The sequence below is a fragment of the Mirounga angustirostris genome, unplaced genomic scaffold, assembly GCF_029215605.1.
Source record: "Mirounga angustirostris isolate CCGP_5_RB_7025 unplaced genomic scaffold, mMirAng1.0.hap1 SCAF_8, whole genome shotgun sequence".
NCBI lineage: Eukaryota > Metazoa > Chordata > Mammalia > Carnivora > Phocidae > Mirounga > Mirounga angustirostris.
This window is the reverse complement of record NW_026991716.1, coordinates 65,285,119-65,307,609: the sequence shown is the minus strand read 5'-3', so window position 1 is coordinate 65,307,609 and position 22,491 is coordinate 65,285,119. Positions and strand designations below refer to the sequence as shown.

The 22,491-nt window shown below is 35.1% G+C and overlaps 1 protein-coding gene across 2 annotated transcripts in view; it reads right to left on the bottom strand.

The window, feature by feature from the left end:
- The window catches only part of MYO6 (myosin VI), a 142,920-nt gene that overhangs the window by 10,480 nt on the left and 109,949 nt on the right, over positions 1-22,491 (bottom strand). For both annotated transcript variants that reach the window (XM_045867115.2, XM_045867118.3), the window contains exons 20-28: positions 21,008-21,101; positions 15,098-15,228; positions 14,925-15,002; positions 12,675-12,804; positions 10,795-10,885; positions 9,860-10,010; positions 8,158-8,366; positions 7,439-7,517; positions 6,427-6,587 (exon numbers count right to left, since the gene is read on the bottom strand). In XM_045867115.2, coding sequence (XP_045723071.1) covers positions 6,427-6,587; positions 7,439-7,517; positions 8,158-8,366; positions 9,860-10,010; positions 10,795-10,885; positions 12,675-12,804; positions 14,925-15,002; positions 15,098-15,228; positions 21,008-21,101 — 1,124 coding nt within the window. The remainder of the gene's footprint in view (positions 1-6,426; positions 6,588-7,438; positions 7,518-8,157; positions 8,367-9,859; positions 10,011-10,794; positions 10,886-12,674; positions 12,805-14,924; positions 15,003-15,097; positions 15,229-21,007; positions 21,102-22,491) is intronic.

Below are 22,491 nucleotides of genomic sequence, written 5' to 3'. Positions count from 1 at the left end.
GAAGGGACTTTAGGTCATGAGGCAGATAACAGATTTCAAAGGGCACAAGTATAGTAGGAACACTGAAATGGGGAAAGAAGAAATAAATGAGATAGATATAAATGTAAAATAATTAAAAAATAAAATGGGATAAATTCAACTTTTTCATAGCAGTGCTACTGTTTGGGCTTACAACTTGTTTCTATATACATAATTTGAAATAATTATTCAGAAAATATGGAAACAACTTCTTTTCTGTAATAATAAACATTATTTTTCAGCAAAAGATGACTCCTGTCACACAGCAGACACTTAGAATAAGCTGCAAGTAAGATCAATGTAACAAAGGAAGAATTTAAACACATCACGTTTCAAGATATAAAAAGAAAGATGGCACAAATATGAAAAGAACTAAATTTTAAAGAACTAAAATAATTGCTTCTCAGGTATCACACAAGGAATTTTACCTTTATCATCCGCTACTTAGAAAATATTTCCTCTTAAAAAGAGGGATGATCAAGGTAAAATACCTGAAAATGAGGTCATATTTTCTCATTATTTCACATTCTGAAAGATAACAGCAATCTTGGCAGTCAAGACATAGACACTTAATGAGAAATGGTATGTGAAAATATGTATACTTCTTCCTGAAATAAAGGAAATTATTCCTCCATGTTAAGCTTGGCAATGAAATAAATAAGGTACTTTGCCTCTTTAAAAAGCCTATTATGCTTTCATTTTAGAGAATAAAAAATAGCACACTTCATCTATATACTTAACAATGGTTAGACATGATGATTGTCAGTAACATATAAGCCTGGCTGAAGAATAATGGGCGGCCAGTTAGTTCTTCCTGCATTTTTATGGCTCAAATCTGTTTTAGATTTATTGCAGAATCTATCCTTTTCATAAGCTGTGTGACTGGCAATTTTCCATGTAGCTTTTTCCTCTTAATTGCTTTGCTCAAAAAGAGCCAGCTGTGTGTCAGCAAGGTCTCTCTATTACCCTTAGCAATAAATTATGTTTTAACATTTATTCAAATATTCTTTTTTACTCTTCTACATCCCTAAATCACCATTCAGTAAACTAACAAAAAAATTCTCTTCTTCCTAGCTCCTCTAAGAGTCTTTTCTAGGAGAGCAGCTGAAAATTATTATGGGTTTTTGTTATTTTCTTTTGAAAGACAGTAAATTTACATAATGTACGGTTTTATAGATTGTCAGAATATACATGAAGTATACATATCCAGCATACATAAAGGTATATTTTGATACTTTAAAAAAATAACATTGAATTCAAATTATTATTGCTTAAAATATGGTTTAATATTACTAACTTTTCATTCATATTACATCAAACAAAATACATCTGCTAAAAAACATATTCAGCATCCTAAATACACAAATGAAATGCATTTAAAATGCTTTTCCCCAATCTCTGGAATTATTAAAATAGTAAAATAAAGGTATAATTTACTGACTATTTAGGTTTGTTATAAAGACAATCATGTAAATGATATACTAGGTAGTAGAAAAACTGACTTCTGATTTTTAAATAAAGTATTAATTTTAAGACTTCCAATTAACTCGAACTTCAAAATTGACAGTTAAAATGTTACTGATTCGTATCCACTTGTAAGGGACCAGATCCTGCTAGGCAGTCATATTCTCTGGTGGCTCAATTTTTACATCAGTGGTTTTTAAACCATGTGCTATGGGGAGGAGACCCTCGGAAGCCACACCCTTTCTCTGCTTCCCCTTCAATTAGAAACTAGGCACAGAGTTTCCTAGCTGGCATGGGGGTGCGGGCGGGAGGGGGAGAGGCAACACCACCTCCATAGAGAGTTTCAAAACATCTATTTTGTTTGAGAGGAAAGGTTCCTCTACTGAGACTGAGCTGGTGAGGCCAGTGATAAACATGGCAATACTACCAACAAGGAACAGTCCCATCCAAAATGCCAATGGTCTCCCCATTGAGCAGCACCAATTTACAACACTTTTTTATCTTTTTCTGTTAACGGTGGTACGAGGGTGAAGTGACATTTCTTGTACAGAAAATTTACATGGAAAGAATAGACTATTCATACAACAGGTTCTGGTCCAAATAATGTAGAGTGATTTAAAAGCATGATTTTGAGGTGATACTTATTTCCCCAAATTCCACTACACTAACCTACTCAGAAATTCTGACATTTCTTTCTCCATTTGTTCCCTATAAGAAAAATGACAATACAGCACAGTCATATATATAAAAGACAACTATGTTAAGTTACCAAAAGATCTAAAAGTATAATTAAAAATGTATCTTTTCAATAGGATTGATTTATTAACCATTCACTATCATTTTACTTTGTAAAAGTTAATCATAATATACTTTTCAACATGGTATATAATCATAAAGTACAGCAAATTTTTGTTTAAATACAGCTTGAACTCCATTTAATTCTATTATCACCCTACCTCAAGGTTTCTTTTTTTTTTTTTTTTTGAGATGATTTATTTGAGAGAGAGAGTGCATGTGGATGCGTGAGTGGGGAGAGGGGCAGAGGGAGAGGCAGAGTATCAAGCACACTCCCCGCTGAGCACGGAGCCCAATTTGGGGCTTGACCTGATCTCAGGAGCCTGAGATCATGACCTGAGCCAAGATCAAGAGTTGGACACTTAACCGACTGGGAGCCGCCCAGGCACCCCCTACATTATCACCCTACCTCAAGGTTTCTATCTTAGTATCCAAGAGCATCTGTTTCTACCATCTCTTTCTCCTAAACCTTCCTCCATTTTTTCCCACAGCAGATTTTAAAGGGAATTCACGACCTTTCTAAGCTCTACGTCGTGGTCTGCTGATCATATAGAGATTTCCCTGTATGCCCCAACACTACCCTGGAAGGCGATCTCTACTGATTCAGCATTGACCCTATGTCATTGCTCTAGGAGCTGCATCAAACAGACTAGACAGAAATGGTTCCGGCACCCAGGTGCTTTTTTCCTACCTTCCCAAACTATATGCAAATGATCACAATTTCACCTTAGGCGCACTGGTTGTAGGGCTGATTTAATTCAAGCTCAAATGGTAACTATAAAGCTATTGTTCTAATGGAGGGAAATAGCACCCAGAGGTGTTTTCAAAACTTTTGGTGCCCTGTGGTGACAATGCTGTGGGGGGAGTGCGCTGCTGGCATCTGAAGAGCGGAGGGGTCAGGGGTGCCGCAAGGAACAAGTGCCCTGGGTCCCATATGACATTAGCATGTCCACTAGACAGAGGTGAAACACACTTACCCACATACATACAGTTTTACATGTAAACAAACTTTTACATGTAAAGAGCCTTTTCTTTTTGGCATGGTTTTAATATTCACAGAGTTTTTCCAGGAATGCAACTATTGGAGGGAGAGAAGATTGTACTTAAAACTCTGTTTAGAACTTTACAAAGTACTGTTCCCAATTTCATGGCATTCAATTAACCAATATAACATTCTTATATCAATTTGCATTTATAACTGTCACATTTATGGTGATGCTATGTATGAATAAAAATATCTCAGTATTTGATTATGTTTTCCTGTAGTTGTGAGCAAGCACTTTCATATTAAAATAAATATATTTTTATTATAAATTACTGCCCTTTCATTTCTCTTTTACATGTAATGTTTGGAGAGAATTATCTATGCAGGTTGCATAACTTATAAAACAATTGTCATTGGTATTAGGTTCTGACAAAGTTGACAACCATGATTATAAAGGTTACAGTTGGGGTCCTAAAGTGTTAAAATTCAGATTTTATATATATTCCAGAATTTTATATATACAGTATATATATATATATAAAGTATATGCAAAAAAAAACCCACAAAAATTTACTTCAATGAGGAAACTATTTCTCCTAAAAAGTAACCACAACCTGTTAAAGAAAAAAAAAAGGTTATAGGACTCTAAACCAAATTTTGAAAAGAGAAATGACATACGGTGTCATTTTGGGTCTTGCTCCATTGATGCTGTGAAAAATAATATATTTTAGTTAATATCACTAAGTAATTCTGAATCATGAAAAATTTGGATTGTGGCAAATTTGTGTTTCAATGACTTAAAATTTTAATGTTTGAAATTTTCCTTAAAAATTACGAGAAAAGCATAAATTAAAGGCATTCAATGAAAATTAAAGAGCAAATTTATTACATCTAGATTAGAAAATTCATACACTATGAAGTATGCTTGTTTTTAACAGAATCTGAATATTATTTCATAATTTTAGGTAATGTGAAATCACTTTGCATCAAGGATCATATGTGTAATTAGTTAAGATCATATTTTAAAAATATATGTAGAAAACAATTCTTACTTAGAAGATATTGGACGGAAATCCGAGCTGGAAAAGTAACTTGGAAATTGTTTAATACAGCAGAATCCATTTACATATATTTTTTAATGCATCACAGAACCCAAGAATGACATTTTCACGCTACATATTAAGAACAGTATTACTTAAGAGAGTTCTTACAAATTTGTCAGAAATAATTCAGTGCTAACAAAGGTAAAATAAACATTCAAAAACATTTACTTGTAGCCCATGGAGTAAAATTAAATGATCAAACATGGAAAATATGTATAGAACATCATCTGTAATGAAGTGTTAATGCTTGTAGTACAAGGTATAAAATAACCCAGGAGGTTCTGAAGGGTAGGAACTCATGAGGACATGAGGGTCAGGGAAAGCTTTCCTGGAAAGGGCTGCCAAAAAGGACTTAAAGGGGCATTCCACAGAGGAGGGGACCACAACCCAGGAGCTGTCTCACAGGCAAACTAAAACTAAAACTCTTCTGCCATTCAAGTCATAACTGCTTGAATATCTCCTAATTACTTAGCAGTGGTACCATTACATAGTTAATTCTGCTTAACTTAAATCACAGGTAACTTGTCATTTATGTTAAAGGTACTGAATGATCCACTCTTTCTCTGAGAGACCACTCACCCTTGGAAGATGGGAAGGAGTCCACATATGAGTCAGTATCTTATACATATTATATGGAATGGCACTGGGTATAGTTTAAGATTTCCAACGTTTAAACATAAAGCGTGGTTGGCCATGAATACCAATACTGACTCCAATAATGAGTCCCTTAGAAATGAACTTCATGAAGCCCCCTTGGGTCAACTGCAATGCTTCCTCACGCACATTAGGGAGAGCAGCTGTAAGAGCTTGGTTCATTTAGGAGACTGGCCCAGCTACTACTCAGTTACACACAAAGGCGCCCAGCCATTCCAACATAACCCAGGTGGAAGGAACGGAACAGCAGCTGAGCTGAGTCTGCAGTTACAAGAGCCACAGCCCAGAGAAAATATTTTTTTAATTACAGTGAAATGTTAACAAAGAGCTCAAATATTGGACTCAAACCCAAGAGCTTAATAATTATTATAATACTTTGTGTTTGATAGGCCTATTCAGTTTATTTAAATATAATATACTTTCATATACAGTTCAGATCCTAGAGCTCCCCAATGTAATCACTTCCTAGAAAAAGCATGAAGGCAACTTAATAAACCCTTTCCATCCCTTTGTTTTAACGAAATAAAATCTAATCACTGCCTTGCCATGTCAACCAAGTTTTTTCCTTTCATGAGGAAATAGCAACACCTAGTGGTTACACTTTAATTATATTTTGTTATAAATAGTGCTCTGACATTCTGAAAAACATGGTTACATAAATCTATATGCCTCTCAAAATATATACACAACATATATGCCTACATACAAAGGAACCCCACAAACTAGTTTCGCTGTTTTTACTAATAATCAAAACAATGCATGTTTCTACATTCTAAATTTTAAAAAATGCATCTGTTATATTAAGACCTTCCTGCAACTTTTATCAAGAACATCCATACTTCTCCACACTCCAATAACATTCAGTATTTAGAGATAATCTGGAAACCTGGGGAGTTAAAACATTTCAATATGATAAACCTTCCTTCTTGGGAAGGGAAATCTATTGTGAAACATGATGTGCATGTGTGTGAAATTTTTCCTCATTCCATGTTAGGGTGTATGATATATTTTTAAAAATTGCTTTAGGAAAATAATAAATCCCAACCTCAAATATATTAAACTGGATTATAATATACTCACTGATTTCTGTGCCAGTATTTAATGGCAGGTATTTACAAATTAGATGTCCACTTTTTATATAATACTCCTTGACAATTTCGGAGTAAAAGTGGAGATGTTCATGAAATGAAATAACAGTTATATTTTTCAATAGTTCCACAATTTGATGAAATCATCTGTTTCACTTGCTTGGGTATAAAGGTGGATACAAATAATTTTTAAATGATTTTACTTAAAATAGATCTAGGACCTAAGGAATATGATTTTCTCCCAGGCCCTTTGCACAGAAATGAGAAGCAGGGAGGGAAAGCGCACAGAGGTGCCACGCCCCACCCAGGGTCCCAGTACCTCCGGAGGGCCAGGTCGGCCTGGGCCTCGTCGCTGATGAGCTCAGCTTCGCTCCGGGCTATCCGCAGGGCCAGCTCGCGGTCCCGGCGCTCCTGCTCCAGAACCGCCTGCTGCTGGCACTCCTCCTCCCGCTGTCGGGCCAGCTGCTCCTCCACTTCAGCCTGCCAGCGACACAAAGCTCTCTCCACTTGTTTACGTGATCCACACCACCTAAGGCTGCTCTGTTCCACCCACGTTCTTTACTAAGGATACAGATTGTTTAACCAGAAATCTCTCCAGTCTCCATTCTCTTCTAGATTTTGATTAATGCTTCCTCTCTTTCTCAAATCCAAGAGAAGGCAGAGGAACCATTCTATCACCAGGAGTACCCCAAACACCGTATGAGAACCCCAGGTATCACACTCACACCAACAGCTAGACAGCAGATGTCAGGGATTTAAAGGCTGGTTGCGCTCAGGATGAATTATGAAAGCCAAGACAAACAGAAACTCAAATACATGATCAATTATTCTCAGACATGGACTTTTAAAAAAAATGGGGGCAGGGAGAATATCTTAATCCTAACTTACTGATGCTAGTATCTACAAAGTTATAAAATTACAATTATGTTTTAAGTGAATATTCATTTGACTTTCCCCTAAGTATAATAACAATAACAACAAACTAATATTTATTGAACTGGGCACTCAGGTTCTAAGTGCTTTAAACATATGTCAACTCATTTAATGCTCACAACTATCATTTATCCCCATTCCACAGAGAAAAAAACTGTAGCCCACAGTCACTCACTGTGACTTGTGTAATGTCACAATTTCTATCACTGATAGAGCCTGGATCTGAATCCGCTTCCCTAGTTCCAAAGTCCCTCCCATAACCACTTCAGAAAATGCCTTTTGTCTCTGGGGTAAATCAAAGACAGCTTATGTAGCAAATCAAAATTTTTGTCAACTTCTTTTGTTCTATAATTTTGTAGATTCTGTTTTGAAAGAAATTTAGTCTAATAATTATATACCTGAATACGTTTTTCATCATCTTCCCTTTTCTTTCTCTCTTCTTCTTCTTGCTTTCTCTTTGCTTCCATCTCAAGTTTCCTAACAAAAAATAGAAAACTCCTCAAAAATTTAATAGAAAGAACTTCAGAAGGCAATTTAACTATTAATAAACAGAGGTTACAGAATGGGGACTTAAATCAACCTCCTGGCTATATACATTATCAGTTTACTTTGAAAAAAACAAAATCTAACTCTACTGACAGTAATTCTTCTGTAATAATCAAAAACAAATTCAATGATATTCTATAACCTTTAAATCTGTTAGATTAACTTGGTTATAAGGCCCACCTGCAAGGTCCTGATACATGTGTCTCCCTCTCCTTCTCCAGTTAAACAACCCTTACACTCCTGTCTGCCCTATGGCGGCAACCTTCCAAAAAGTTATCAGTCTCAAAAATGCAGAAAAGAAGAAGTGCCTTTTTTCTTGCTTATAAAATAGTAACAAGTCACAGCTTTAAAAAGAAGTTAAGAAATCCTCAGGTGTTAAGAGTATAACCAAAATTCAGATTATAGTTAAAATCATTATGTTATTATAAAATGAACTTTTCTCTATTTTTAAACTAATTCTAAAATTCTTGTTTTAAAATAAGAATATCACTTTTAAAAATAAGAAAATTCATCAACACCAAGAATTCACTATTCTGTTAAGTTTCTAATTCAAAACAATATAAATCCTTACATCCGCCTTTCCTCCTCTTCCTTTCTTCGACGTTGTTCATCTTCTTCACGCCTTTTTCTTTCTTTTTCCATTTCTTCTTGGATACGCCTCAGCCTTTCTGCTTCCTCTTCCTGCTGTTTTTTTCTCTGTAATGCACTGAGAAGTTCCTCTGAGCTTTTAACTAGTGTATCATATTCTCTCTGTATTTGTTCCCTCGTCATCATAGTGGACTTAAAAACAAAATAATAAACATGTACTTAAAAATTATCTTCTGTTGTACAATGCAAATATACTGAACACTACTGAATTATATATTTAAAAATGGTTAATATGGTAAATTTAATGTCATACTTTTATCACAATAAAAAAAACATACATATATACAGAAAAGACTGGAAAAGCTGGTAAGCAATAAGGCCATTATCTTCGTTATACTATTTATACATTAAATAACGTTCAAAAAAATTTTTAAGTTATCTCTGCAAATATTTCAATCTATTTCCAAGTAATCAAATATCTAAGGTGTACTGTAGATGAAGTAACATACTATAGTTGAAAATAATGCTTTAAGGAAGGATTTGCTAATTTTGCTTTTGTTTACAATTCTTTAATAATAATGTTCAAATAGTACCTAAAGAATATTTAAGAAATACTAAATACATCAAAATTATTGGATGGTATTCCTAAGTGAGCCTTCAAAAAATGTGGCTGGGTTGACGTTCATCGATAATACCACACACACAATGGCTACTGACAGATTTGTGAAATCAGTTAAGTTTATCTCCAAAGCATTTTCATTCTTCTCTTGAACTTCTTTTTCCATTCTCCCTCCAAGATTTACCACTGTCTACATAAAATATCTGCAGATAATATGATAAAAAGAGAGTTGTAGAGCCCATACAACTGCACTGACTTATGGATGAGAAAAACATTAAGACCCTAAAATATAACAGAAAAAGGTTTGAATAAACATGTACTATAATTAACAAGCAAGCATACCAAAGACAGTTTCAGTCCCACTGGTATTTAAATAAATGAAAATCAAGACCAAAAAAAGAGGCCCATTATTTTTTTCCCTAAAAAACTTGAGGGAAAATTAATTGCTAAGTTCAAAACAGCTAAGTAGTTCATGATATAACCAATATAAAGATAATATAGTAACAGGAACAAGACATAACATAACAATAGGGGCACAAAATTAAATTGTGAGGAGAACCATACAAACGTGCATCTAAAAAAAGACTGGACAGTGACTATGCAACAGTATAATAGCTGAATGTGTTATTGTTGAGGCTTAAGGGGTTTTGGTGGTTTTCTCCAAATTTTCCATAATATTACATTACTTTTATAATTTGAAAATTAGTTTCGGAAGGTAAAAAAGATGAAACAAATTAAAATAACTTGCATTACTCCTGTCTCAGTAATGAGTATAAAAGCTTACTAACAGAGTATAGTATTTTAGTTACTATTTTGGGTGTGAAGGAGGACTTTCCTAACAGATGAAACTGCATAAAAATTATCTTTTTATAGTTTTTTTGCTATAAAAATTTTCAAACACAGAGTACAGAGAACAATATAATGAGAATCACTCGCCATCACGGAGACTCAAAACATGCAACATTTGTATTTTTTTAAAAAAGACATTTTTTCTATAAAATTCAATACCAATAACAAAATATATTAAAAAAAAAAAAAGTCAGCCATTTGGATTAAAATTACATACCTTAATTTTGGCCATTAAAGCATCAATAGAAATTTCAAGGTCCTTGACCTGTTTATTCACCTCTGGTTTTCCATCTTTCAACGCACTTACTACTTCATTAAATTTATCAAGTCGTTTTTTCAGTGTGCCCACCTTAACCAGGCCATCGATGCTATAAAGATAATACTTCATCAGAGTTTAAATTCACCTTTTAATGCTATGCATACATTTTTCATCTTAATAAAATGCTAAACATATTGCTAAATGGAGTATTTCACTTCTGTTTTCATAATATCCAGGATTCCCTTTTTTAGATCTCTTGTTGAAGGTAAAAAAGAAATAATCAAATATGGGTGTGAATGACCTTGATGCCTATCAGTAACATTTTAGCCTTCTATATTTACACTGAAAAACTTGAGAATTCTAATTATAGAAGAACTTAAAAGAGTTATCTAATTTCTTTAAAAAGGTTTAAGGATTAACAGTTATTCAGGACTCTAAGTTTAAAAGGTCTAAATTAATAAGACTCAAAAATAAAGACTAAATTTACAGTGAGACAATATAATTCCAAAGATAATCTTGCAAATTATGGTGAAAACATTAACGAGTTTTTTTAAAAACAACACCAATTTGACATTTATCAAGAAACTCAAGATACTAAAATGATCAGAATAAAAGAGCTTCTTTTAGCCATTTATTTCAACCTTTTATAGTGTTTACATTTTTGTAAGCTACTTCAAATCCTTTTGTAGCATGAGGCAAGTAATAAAATAATGAATTAGTTAATTAATTTCAAGTACATAATATAAAATCACAGATAATATGCCTTTTTACAAAGAACATGAGAAAGGAGAAAACTCTAAGAGCATCCAAACTGCTCTTCATTATGACTTTATAGCCATTTTATATTAGGGTAAGTAGGTTTAGTAGGATTCTTTAGGCACTATTCATCTTACCGAGGTTTGTGTCTCCTTTTGCAAAGCCACATTCGAATAGTTTTTTGCATTTTAATGCAGGCTTCAGCTCGATATTTTATTTTGTTTTTCACTATGTGTAAGAGGAAAATACAATGATAGACAATTATTCAGTTTAAATTAGGCATATCATATTCTTAAAAAGCACTCATTTCCACAAAGCCATTTTCAAGAAACATGAAATTGTGATGAACATCTTATACCCGATAAGAAATCAGGAAGTTTAACATTTCCTTAATTCCTTACATTTCTAAAAAAAAAAAAAAGTACATCATGTGTGTGGCTAGATTTACATTTTAAATGTTATTTCCTTATTATGTAACACTATTGCTTCCCAAACTGTCCTAGGAAATACTGGTCTATTAAATGTTACCAGGTCTGTCTTGAAAAAAAAAAAAAGGATTTACTTGTCAAATGAATTTAGGAAAAGCTATACACTATACCTCCTTTAGGAGATTCACAATGAACATACATAGCGAAGCCTCTGAGAGCCCTACCAGTAAAGGAATCTATTTAACTTCAGTTACCCAGAACATGCTACACTAATCTTACCTTGAAACATTTTTTTCAGAGCTTCCCTAAACATCCTACAAAGATCCTGTCTGGTTACTAATTTCACCACTGCACAACACAATCCACAAATGGTGTAGCACAGATAATTTAAATATAGTGTGTTTTCTATCATAATGCAATGTATAAAGCTGAAAGCACTGAACTATAGTGACAAATGTGTTTATATTTTACTTGGAAAACTATGGGAAAAAGAGCTTTTGTTATTTTTCTTTCTTATAGCTTTCTTTTTATCTATATCCACAATTGTCTAACAAAAGACCTCAATAATAATCTCTGCATGGTCCCTTTTGGTTAAGTCAAAGGGATTTTATTTTTCTATTAATAAGGTATATCTTACTTAATCCTTTTCGAGTGCCTAGCACTGGCAAGTGGGGAGGTGGGAGGGACAATTATAAATTTAATCAAGTTACTGACAGTAATCCTATATAATTAAATATTTGCCACAGACCCTCAGGTAACCCAAAAACATTCTGTCTCTAATCCTTGTCTTGGGCAGAGATAAACAGTGGCTATGACCTAGCAGAGACACACAAAGAAGTAGCTCAGTCCAGTGTGTCAGAGAGAACAGGGTCTAAAAGAGCATGGCAGGAGAAGAGGCTAGAAAGGGAAGCTGAAACCCCATTTCACGGGGTCTTGAAAGACATTCTAAGACTTTGCCCTATATTAAAGGAAAGCCTTAATAAAAGGCTTTTAGTCTAGAAAGAAACTCTGGGAAGAGAATTCCCAGGAAGCTGAGAAAACCCAGTTTGGGAGCTCCTGAAGTTATTATGTGAGTGGGGAAGTCGGCTACCACTAAGACCCTGGCAATAAAGAGGAAAGAATGTACAGTATTTGGAGGAGGAATCAATAGGATTTGTTCACTGACACGATTTCAGGGACAAGAAAGGAGAGACAATTACAATCTTGAAATTTCTGGTGTGTGAACTGGTGATGCCATGCAGGTGGAAAGAGAAAAGTTCTGGCTTCAGTCTGAGAGACTGGGAGATGATGTGGAGGGAGGGAGAGTAATCAAGACCATGAGTTCTGTTTCTGTTTTGTTTAGGACATGATGAAATTAATTCTCCCGTAACATATCTGGATAGGAAGATAAGTAACAGACACAAAAAATATTTTCTAAATATTTACCATGCACACTACATGGAGGTGTTACATGGAACCAGGAACACAGCCCGAAGAAGCAAAGTAGTCCCTGCGGCCCAGCACTCACCACTGTGACAACTGCATAAAATTCCACAAACCAATTCATTTCCAAAATAATTACAGATCTTGATGTGAAAGAAAACACCTACATTTGATGACTGAGAGTGAGCACCACTGAACTTTCTTCCAGCGACTGCAGATAAGCCAGTGATTGACTCTTTTAACCAATTCTGCTAAATGATCAGGGTCAGACTTCATAATCTGATCAAATTCTGCAAACTAGGAAATGAAATAATTTAGCATCAATATCAAAAGAAAATGTGTTTAAACACACAGAGATACAAAATAACTAGAAGTCAAGTCCAAAATCTAACTTCCTGGAAATGATCACAAACCAATTACAGACACAAGTCTCAGCAAATTCAAACATATCTGGCTATATTTTGCTGCCTTTCTCTTCCTTCCTTCAGCACCCTTTTTTGGAGGGGTAAGAGGGCGTTACTCATTACTAGTTAGCAGATTCAATAACAAAGGTAGAAAAAATCTTAAATGCAATTACAGATGGTTGGCAAAAAAGTTTTACTGAGAAAAGAATGATAAAAGGGCTAATATGTTTCTGAATTGGTTCATCCACATACTTAAATAGCTGTATACAGTTTCTGACAAGTGAAGGTCAGCTATATAATAAAATCAGGTAGCTCTAAAACTACTGACTCTCCCAACCTCTATTCCTATTTTGGTCAGGTATAAGAAATTGCTACTAAGAGACAGACAATACAAATAAAACAGCTATTAGGCTACTAAAAAATAAAATGCATTATTTCCACAACTTACCACCAAATTATATAATGATTTCTATCGTTTATCAAATATCTCACTACAATATATTGAGGATGTCCACACCTATCAATACAAAGCCTCTTATAATTAAAATTAAAAGTAACATAACAAGATTAAAGATCTTTGAAAACCTGCCTTAGGCTTTCAACATATTCTTCTGCTTAATTTTTCTCAGGGCAAATAAGACCAAGTGTTTTCTCAGGTTATTAATTCTAAAATTATTACTATAGCCCTGAAATAAGAGAAATGTTGAATTTATGATAAATATGTATGATTACAGCTAAGTCACCTATGAATATATACTTGTTTTTTTTTCTTTTATACAAGAAATGGTATGGGTCCTCTGCAGTAAAAATATTCAAAGGGAAGTATTACATAGATTTTTATCTCATGCCCAAAAATATGAAATCAGATTCATTATCATTAATCTAGCCTTCAACGCAGTAGAGATATTTATTAATGATATTGCTAAGTCAAACTAGTTGGCTATTATATAATATTATATAATTACAGTTGTGTTTAAAATTATGAGGATGCTATTATTCAATCAATATTAACAAAGTTAGGAATGGTAAAAATATTACAAACAGATTGTGAATAGCATTTAGGTGTTTTTGTTTTTTACATATTTGTTATGAAATACTCTATAAGTCAGTCTTATAATTTAGTACAGAAATCTATAAATACAAAAACTATGGGTTAGCCTAATTATGTTACATACAAAAGTATTTATACATTCATTCATTCTGGGGTTTGACAGAAGTGGACACAAACTTCAGTCCAATTTCCTATACCTTATACATCTATCATATGCCAATAAAACTTGTTCTTACAATGAAGACTCAAAAGTACTGTGAAATTTTTAATTCTTGAACACTGAATTAATATGTTTTAGAAAAGCTTTCCGTAAGTATTTTCTGGTAGGGGCGTCTGGCTGGCTCAGTCGGTAGAGCATGTGACTCTTGATCTCAGGATTTTAAGTTCAAGCCCCACACTGGGCATGAGGCCTACTTAAAAAAATTAATTAATTAAATACAATAAATTAAAAAAAATAAATTAGTAAGTATTTTCTGGTTAATCCTTATTTAAGCAAAAAATCCAATTAAGCAATGCTCTGATTCCAGTACTTCCAAATGTGAAATAAAAGTTGTAAAACTTGTACAAAATATTACACATTGTAAAGATTTTTTTTTTTAAATTAATTTATTTATTTGAGAGAAAGAGAGAGAGACAGAGAAACAGCATGAGAGGGGAGAGGGTCAGAGGGAGAAGCAGGCTCCCCGCTGAGCCGGAAGCCCGATGTGGGACTCCATCCAGGGACTCCAGGATCACGACCTGAGCCGAAGGCAGTTGCTTAACCAACTGAGCCACCCAGGCGCCCCAAAAATATTACACACTGTAAACACACAAGTAGGGAAACTGTGTATGTGACACACACACACATACTGTTAGTGATCATATAATTCACGAATCACACAAGTCACTAAACACTTAAAAATAACGCATTGACTCCAACTAACCATATTCATCATGTTAAAGTTTAAAATAAAATTATTTACCTTGCCAGGTCTAAAAAATACTTTCGTTAACCCAAACTTGTAGTCAACTTCATTTAAGCCCAAAGCTTTAAAAAGAGCCTGAAAAATGAAAGTTCAAAAGTTAAATGCCAAATAGTAGTTAGTAAGAAAGATAGTTCATAGCTAAGAAATTTCAACTTAGGCAGTATTTGTACCTTACAAAACAGTCTTGGGTCTAATCTTGCAAGTTTATCTGGCATATACTTTTTATACATGTTGTAGAGTTCATGAAAGGAGGCTCGTGATGGGAAACCACCCTGCATTAAGTCCAAAACAGACACCATACCTAGATTCATAAACAAACACAAATTATTGCCAATCTCTGTACAGAAGTCCAAAAATAACTTGTGAATGATCTAACAATTTTACAAATTAATATTTAGAAAGGGGCAATTTACAGGAATCACCAACAATGAAATATTACAGAGGGAATATCATATTCATATTCAGTATGTACCAACTTACCCACTACCTAAAACTATTGTAGCAAATTTCGTCAAAAATCAGTTGACTATTTTCTAGGGACAAATTACTGGTCCCTAGAAAGCTCAAATCTGGTTTGTTTCTTTTTTCTGCTAGAAACCTCTGTCACCATCAACAGCATATGAAGTAGAGGCCTGCATTAAGCCACTTTCCCAGTCCTGAGGTTAATTCTAGAACAAGATTCCTGATAGAGTCTCCAAGAAGTAGTCACACACATTCCCAAATTCTCACCTATGCTTACACAAAGCAAAAGAAAAAGAAAGGAGAGCTCACTATTTCATTGTAAAGATCCACTTCCACTCACCTCTCAAAGAAACTAGCCTATTTGGGAGAAAGAGTCTATAGAATGAATATTTTCAGTATAACTCTAGTAGATGGTTAATTTGAACCTTGAGTCAGTATGAACTTTTCATGTCAGGAAAAGTATGAAGTAGTCAGGGGAAGGCTCAACAACTATAGATAATGCCAGTACTTTTATTTATAAAAAAGACCTGGGTTTCACTCTCTGGGACTTTCAAATCAATAGGACAAATGGCCAGCCATTTAGAGAACAAACATAACACTGGATCCCTGTTTCATTCCTTATACCAAAATAAATTCCTGGTGGTCAAAAATTTAAATTAGCAAAATGAAACTATAAAATGTGTTTTTAAATGAGTGGATGTTTATTTTGCAATAATCTCATAGGAAAGATATATTTTCTAGGCAGTCAGATTGAATTTTAACCTATCAGAATTTTAACCTATTGAATTTTAACCTACCTGGCAAAGGTATAAAAGACCAATAGCACTCAGGGTTGATGACAGTGAAAGAAAACACACACATATACTACTGGTGAGGAAAGTAAACCACTGCAACAATTTTGGATGGCAATTTGGAAATATTTATCCCCTTGACTCAGTACTTTCTACTTCTTTGAATCTATCCTACAATTTGTCATACATGTGGACAAAGATATGCATAGAGAATGCACATGTGTCCACTGGGTCACTGTAATGGAAAAAAAAACAGAAATAACTTAAATATCAATTAAATTATGTTATAATCATATGGTAGAATATGATGTATTCATTAAAAAGAATAGGGGAGAGATTTAACCAGTATACGAAATATGTCCAAAACAGAATTAAGTAGTCACCCCTGAGAAATGAGACTTTTTACTTATATTATTCTGTACTATTTGATTTTTGTTAGTCAACTAAATAACTCTTGTAATTTTTAATACTAATTAATGAAGCACATAAAGGTAATCATTCCTATGGAAAGAAATATCTAAAACTAAATCTAATTAGTTCTGGGCTATGCTTGGAGAAATTAAAGGTTTGATTGGTATCGTTATAATTCTTGTCCATTTATATCAAATAAACAAGTCCCCTTGGGAATGTACACATCTGCCACCTCTGAGTCTCTTGGCTTTCCCTATAGCTGAAGACAACATATGAACTGGCTCACAAAAGTTCATTAAGAATATCATGAAGCTTAACAAATTGCCAAGCCTGGGGCTGCTTTCTCAGCACTTGAAGCTAATTTACGCTAAAGACCTTTCAACACTTAAAAAATAAAAATAAAAATCACCAAACCAAGTACTCTTCCTTCTAGAAATTTCCATGCCCTGGCTCCTTCTCCGGGAGTTTGGTGAGGGGCTTGTTGGTGCAGCCTGGCTGGTTATACTCAGAACCCTCTTTGTTGCCACAGACAGGCAGCATAACCCCAAGGTTACAGAGGAAGAACATCTGCCTTCTCTTACCTTCCCCTACTTTGCCCTGGTGTTGGCTGATCAGAAGATAGTAATTTTAGTAAAAGATGTTCTAAATGAATTAATTGTCCTTAATTTGGAAAAAAATAATGAAAATGGAAAGGCAATGTAGAATTCAAATCTTAAATGCCTTTATTTTAGAAAGCTTCATAAATATTTTTATTTCTATCAGTTTTTGGTATTTTTTTATTTTTCTCATTACCTGGCCACATGACTAGAACTAATTCTATATCATTTTACTATTTTTTTTTAAGGTTTTATTTATTTATTCGACAGAGAGAGAGACAGCAAGAGAGGGAACACAGCAGGGGGAGTGGGAGAGGGAGAAGCAGGCTTCCTGCTGATCAGGGAGCCTGATGCGGGCTCTATCCCAGGACCCTGGGATCATGACCTGAGCCAAAGGCAGATGCTTAACCGACTGAGCCACTCAGGTGCCCCCATTTTACTATTATCATTACTTAAAAAAAATCAAACTACTATGAATTGGTGTCATCTATTAAATTGCCAACACATCTTAATATATTGAAATAAACTGCTTAACTGAAAGAGAAATCCTAGCTAAAGCATCTGTAACCCCACACTCTACCCCATTTAATAGTATATTAAATTGTAAATATGCTTGACTTGCCAGGACACTAGATGCTCACTTACAAAATAAATGATTTAATATATAGGCTAAACAAACCCTAAAGAGAAATTTAAATGAGAAAAAAATCAAACTCAAAGTTAAAACTACCTGAAGAAAATATTACAAAAATACATCCATACTGGGGCACCTGGGTGGCGTAGTTCGTTAAGCATCCAACTCCTGGTTTCAGCTCAGGTTGTGATCTCAGGGTTCTGACATCCAGCCCCATGTCAGGCTCTGCACTCAGCAGAGTCTGCTTGAGATTCTCTTTCCCTCTCATCTCTGCCCCTCCTGCTCATGCTCTCTCTCTCAAATAAATTTATTAAAAAAAAAAAATCCAGGGGCACCTGGGTGGCTCAGTCGTTAAGCATCTGCCTTCGGCTCGGGTCATGGTTCCAGGGTCCTGGGATGGAGCCCCGCGTCGAGCTCCCTACTCAGCGGGAAGCCTGCTTCTCCCTCTCCCTCTCCCCCTCCCCCTGCTTGTGTTCCCTCTCTTGCTGTGTCTCTCTCTGCCAAATAAATAAAATCTTAAAAAAAAAAAAAAATTATTCACAAAAATAAGTCTTCATAGGTGCTAGACTGCATTTCACTCAACAAATATTTACTGAGTCTAGTATAAGCTCTGCACTGCTAGGAGGCATATATAAATGTGTAAGCCAAAACGGACACCGTTTCTGCCCTCAAGGGATTTATAGAGTAGAGAAAAAAATAATTATACAGATACATATAAAACTTATGACTACAATGAAAGTGTTCAGCTCCATTCAGACCTTCTTCCTGTTAGGAATATCAAGAAAGGCTTTCACAAGCAAAGGACCATCAAGCGTAGATATGCAAGATAAAAACAAAGGAGAGGCAAGAGCTTCTCAAACAGAGGAAGCAGCATGTGCACAGGCCCTGTGGCAGGAGGGAATATGGAAGATTCAAGGAACCAAACAAAGGCCAGCATGGCTGAAGCAGAGATCAGAGAGAGTGGAAAAAGATGGAGCTAGGAACAAATGGGCTAGACCTTATGGGGCCTTAGAAGCTACTAGGATTTTGCTCTTTCCCCTAATAATACTCAGAAGCCATTACAGCATTCTAAGCAGTAAAAAGACATGATCAGACTTGAGTTATAAAGCAGTAATTTTGGATATATATTAAGAAGAGACGGAGAAGATGTAAGGAGAATACTTAGAAAGCTACAGCAAAAAGCCAGGTGAAAGATGGTGATAGCTTATATTAGGGAGTACTAAGACTACACTGTTTGCTAACAGAGAAGATCTTAAATACTCTCACCACAAAAAAGAACTGGTAATTGTGATCTGATGAGACAGTTCACTGATGCCATGGGGGTAATCATTTTACAATACATAAGTGTATCAAGTCAACATGAACTTATATAATGTTATAGGTCAATTACATTTATAAATCTGGGGGGGACTCACTGTTTAGGTCACATGAGAGGGACCTGGTGAGACTTAGATAGAGAATATGTAACTATGCTGTCCAATACAGTACCCACTAGCCACATGTGACTATTTAAATTTTAAAAAACTAAAATTAAAATTTAAAAATCAGCCTCTAAGTCATGCCAGCCACATTTCAAGTGCTCAACAGCCACAAACACAACACAGATACAGAATATTTCCATCAACATGGAAAGTTATATCAGACAGCACTGATTAAGAGTGAGAAAGAAACTAGGCCTAACCCAAAGCCTGAAAAACTCTGACAAATAATACCCAAGTAGAAGAAGATGACCCTGCAGAGGAGTCAGGAATTACCAGAGAATTAAAGAGAAAAGCAGGGAGATGAGCTGATTCAGGAGCCAAGAAAGGATACGTGAGGGGGGACTGGTCGAGTCAAATGTTGCTGTGACATCCACTAAGATAAGAACTGCAAAATGAACATCTGATTTAGAATCAGGGAAATCATGGGTGACCTTACCAAGAATTATTTTGTTGGACTGATCAAGGTGGAAGCTGAATTCTCTTGGGTTAAAGAGTGAGTGGAAGGCAGGAAACCGAGAAAGCAAGAATAGACTATTCTTGGCTGAAAGGGAAAAACTAGAGAACACAAAGTGAGGTGAGGTATAAGGAAGAAGCTGGAAGGGAATGTGGGTCAGGGGAATTAAGATAAGGTCTCCACATGTTTAAATGGTAATGAGAGACCACCTCAGAGGGAATGGTTCAATACACATAATCGATATTGAAGATTCCTGAGAAGGTAGGAGGGATGATTCCAAAGAACTATAATCTCAACTAAGAAAAGAGGCACTTCGACCCTCTTCATAGGAGGGAAGATAATGCAGGTAGACGGCAGTGTGTGGGAGCACATGGGTGAAGCTTTCCATCTTCCAGTAAAGAAGTGAGGCTGTCTGTTGGCAGAGACTCAGGGATTTGAGCAGAGCTGGGTGGGTGTGCCTGAAGTTTATATAATTGTAATTTAAGAAAAAAAGTATAAAATTACAAAAGCAGGTGCAGGGCTTTCAAAGGAGCCAATCTAAATGAAGGACCCTGAAACTTAAGTGACCCTAGCTTTATAATAAATCTGACCTTGAGAGGAACAATATAAGGAGTGAGAAAGACAAGGCAGTTTAAGGAAGTATCACAAGCCTGAGATGAATCAAAAGGCAAGGAGAGGACTGAAGCCTTGGGAGAAAGTAGGGGTAGCATGGTAAGGACGGCAGATGGACATGCATGCAGTACAGGAAAACAGTGTCTGGTGCCTAAGACTTCAGTGACTGAGCAAAGTTAGAATGTGGCAGGTGAGAGATGGAGGGCAGTAGTTTAACCAAATGCACAGAAGTTCTGCAGCAGCCAAGGGCATTGTGTTTTCATTTTTTTATAAGTGGTGGAGTGAGAGCAAGGACACCAAAACCTACCTCCTGCCCCAGCTACGTGGGGCATAAGAAATGAACTGCTGCCAGACTGAGAAGGCCGTCGGAAAGCAACCTACTTAAGGGAGATCTAGGTTTGCAGTTAAAGAGTTTTTATAAATTTTACTTCAATGCTGTAAAATAATTGTTTTATTTCACAATAAACTATACCCCAATATTGCTCAAATAATTTGTTAACCATGCTTTTCTTAAATCAAAAGTAAAAATCATTGCACTTAAAAACAAGATAACTGAGTTTGAAAACACTACATATTAAAGTGTATTTGAGCAAAGACTCCCAACACACATGTATATAAATTATAAAAATATGAAAATACCTGAACACTGAAGTTGAGACAAAATTTGGGCACCTTCAAAGTGGTGGCTTGTCATCTTTAAATTAGGTTTGATACAACGAATAAAGCTTGCACCCTAGGAAAATAAAGGTACTTTTTAAAGATAATACACAGAGAATTCTTGCTTTTCTATTTCTATGAATACCAGTAACTTCCAGACATGTTATCATTAATATTTGAACCTCTTTTAAAATAATCACTAAATAATTTAAAACTCAATTAGATACTTTTAAAATTTCAAGCTTGGAATAAATTTCTGCATTATGTACTAATATTAGAAAAATACTGGGTGCCTGGGTGGCACAGTCGGTTGGGCATCTGACAACTCTTGGTTTCGGCTCAGTTCGTGATCTTGGGGTCGTGGGATTAAGCCCCGCGTCAGGCTCCACGCTTAGCATGGAGTCTGCTTGGGATTCTCTCTCCCTTCCCCTCTGCCCCTCCCGCTCATGCTCTCTCTCTCTAAAATAAATATAACTTTAAAAAAAAAGAAAAATACTACATTTTAGATTTGAGTGCCAAAAACTGTGTTATTGTAAAAAGAAAAGTCTTTCATCATAAAATATTTTAACATATTTAAACAATACATTTTGCAGGCCGATATATAGGTGATTTTATTCTACATTTAAGTGTATTTATGTGCCATACTTCTGTGATAAGAAAACTGTCCTATACAAGAGAAATAAATAAAATTATGCCTCTTCAAATTTACGCCAAAGTGGGGGAAAAAAACTCCCCCTTTTTCATCATTCTACTTCAAAAATATACAGTAAGTCCTGAAGCTGCATCACTGCACATTTTAAAGTTCTATTTGTTGAACAGTATTTTTAAAAGTTTTTAAAGGCATTCATTTGGAATCAGTTATCAGATTATGTTGAATGAGACAGAAAGACTATGGATAGGTACACAATGAAACTGTTGGGTATTAAAGCAAATACACTCAACATCCAAATTACTGTTTCTTTTCAAAGTAGTCCCCTTAGAAAACTGAACAGTTATTTCAACAATGATGCTCATTGCAAACACTTTCAGAACACTTTTTAGAAATACCTTCTTCTTATAAATCACAAAAGTACTCTCCTCATTTTATAGTAGCACTATATTTGGGAGACAAAACTAAAACACCCTCCTCATCAGATTTGGTTTTTAAAGATGTTTGGTTCTTAAAAGATAAATAGTTGCAGACAATGAGGATATGTGCAAGAATCTCTTAATGGTCCCAAAAGCCAGTCTAACAATAAGTTAAGCAATAACAGCAGCAACAGAATAAATACCTGGCTTTCCAAAATGTAATTTTCTTAAAGACTGATTTTTTAGTATGAGGGAATTCAGTTTAAAATTAATTTCTAGTGGCACCTGGATGGCTCAGTTGGTTGAGCCTCTGCCTTTGGCTCAGGTCATGATCCTGGAGTCCTGGGATCAAGTCCCATGTCGGGCTCCCTGCTCAACTGGGGAATCTGCTTCTCTGC